The 506-nt window shown below is 61.7% G+C and overlaps 1 protein-coding gene across 1 annotated transcript in view; it reads right to left on the minus strand.

Moving 5' to 3' along the window:
• Positions 1 to 506, minus strand: part of EMH_0005290 (uncharacterized protein) — a gene marked incomplete at both ends in the record, with an annotated part of 4,527 nt that overhangs the window by 821 nt on the left and 3,200 nt on the right. The window contains 1 exon segment of the mRNA XM_013497115.1: positions 1 to 364. Within this exon segment, the coding sequence (XP_013352569.1) occupies positions 1 to 364 (364 nt within the window).

Below are 506 nucleotides of genomic sequence, written 5' to 3' on the forward strand. Positions count from 1 at the left end.
TGCGGAGTTGCTGCTGTTTCTCTCTTTCTTGCTGCAGCTCCAGCTTGTGTTCCCGTCGCCCCTGCTGCTGCAGGTGCTGCAGGTGCTTCAGGTGCTGCAGCTGCTGCAGCTGTTGCAGGTTCAGCATCTGTTGCAGGTGCTGCCGCTGCTGCAGGTGCTGCAGCTGTTGCAGCTGGTGCAGCTGTTGTAGCCGCTGCTGCTGCTGCTGCTGCTGCTGCTGCTGCTTCTGATGCTGCTGGTGCAGCATCAGCAGCAACTTGCGCAGGAGAGCGGCAGCTCCCGCCGGTGCGGCTGCGGAAGCGCCTCCTTGAAGACCTGCCTGGGGTGCGTGCTGCTTCTGCTTCTGTTGCTGCTGTTTCTGCTGCTACATCTGCTGCCACTTCTTCTGGTGCTGCTGCTGCTGCTTCTGCTGCAGGCTCCACTGCATCCATGTCCTCTGCAGCAGTTGCTCCTGCTGCTGCAGGTCTAGGGGCCCGCAAGTGAGGGGGTAGTACATCCCGTGCTGC

Source organism: Eimeria mitis, genomic scaffold, assembly GCF_000499745.2.
Source record: "Eimeria mitis Houghton genomic scaffold, Emh_scaff248, whole genome shotgun sequence".
Classification (NCBI taxonomy): domain Eukaryota; phylum Apicomplexa; class Conoidasida; order Eucoccidiorida; family Eimeriidae; genus Eimeria; species Eimeria mitis.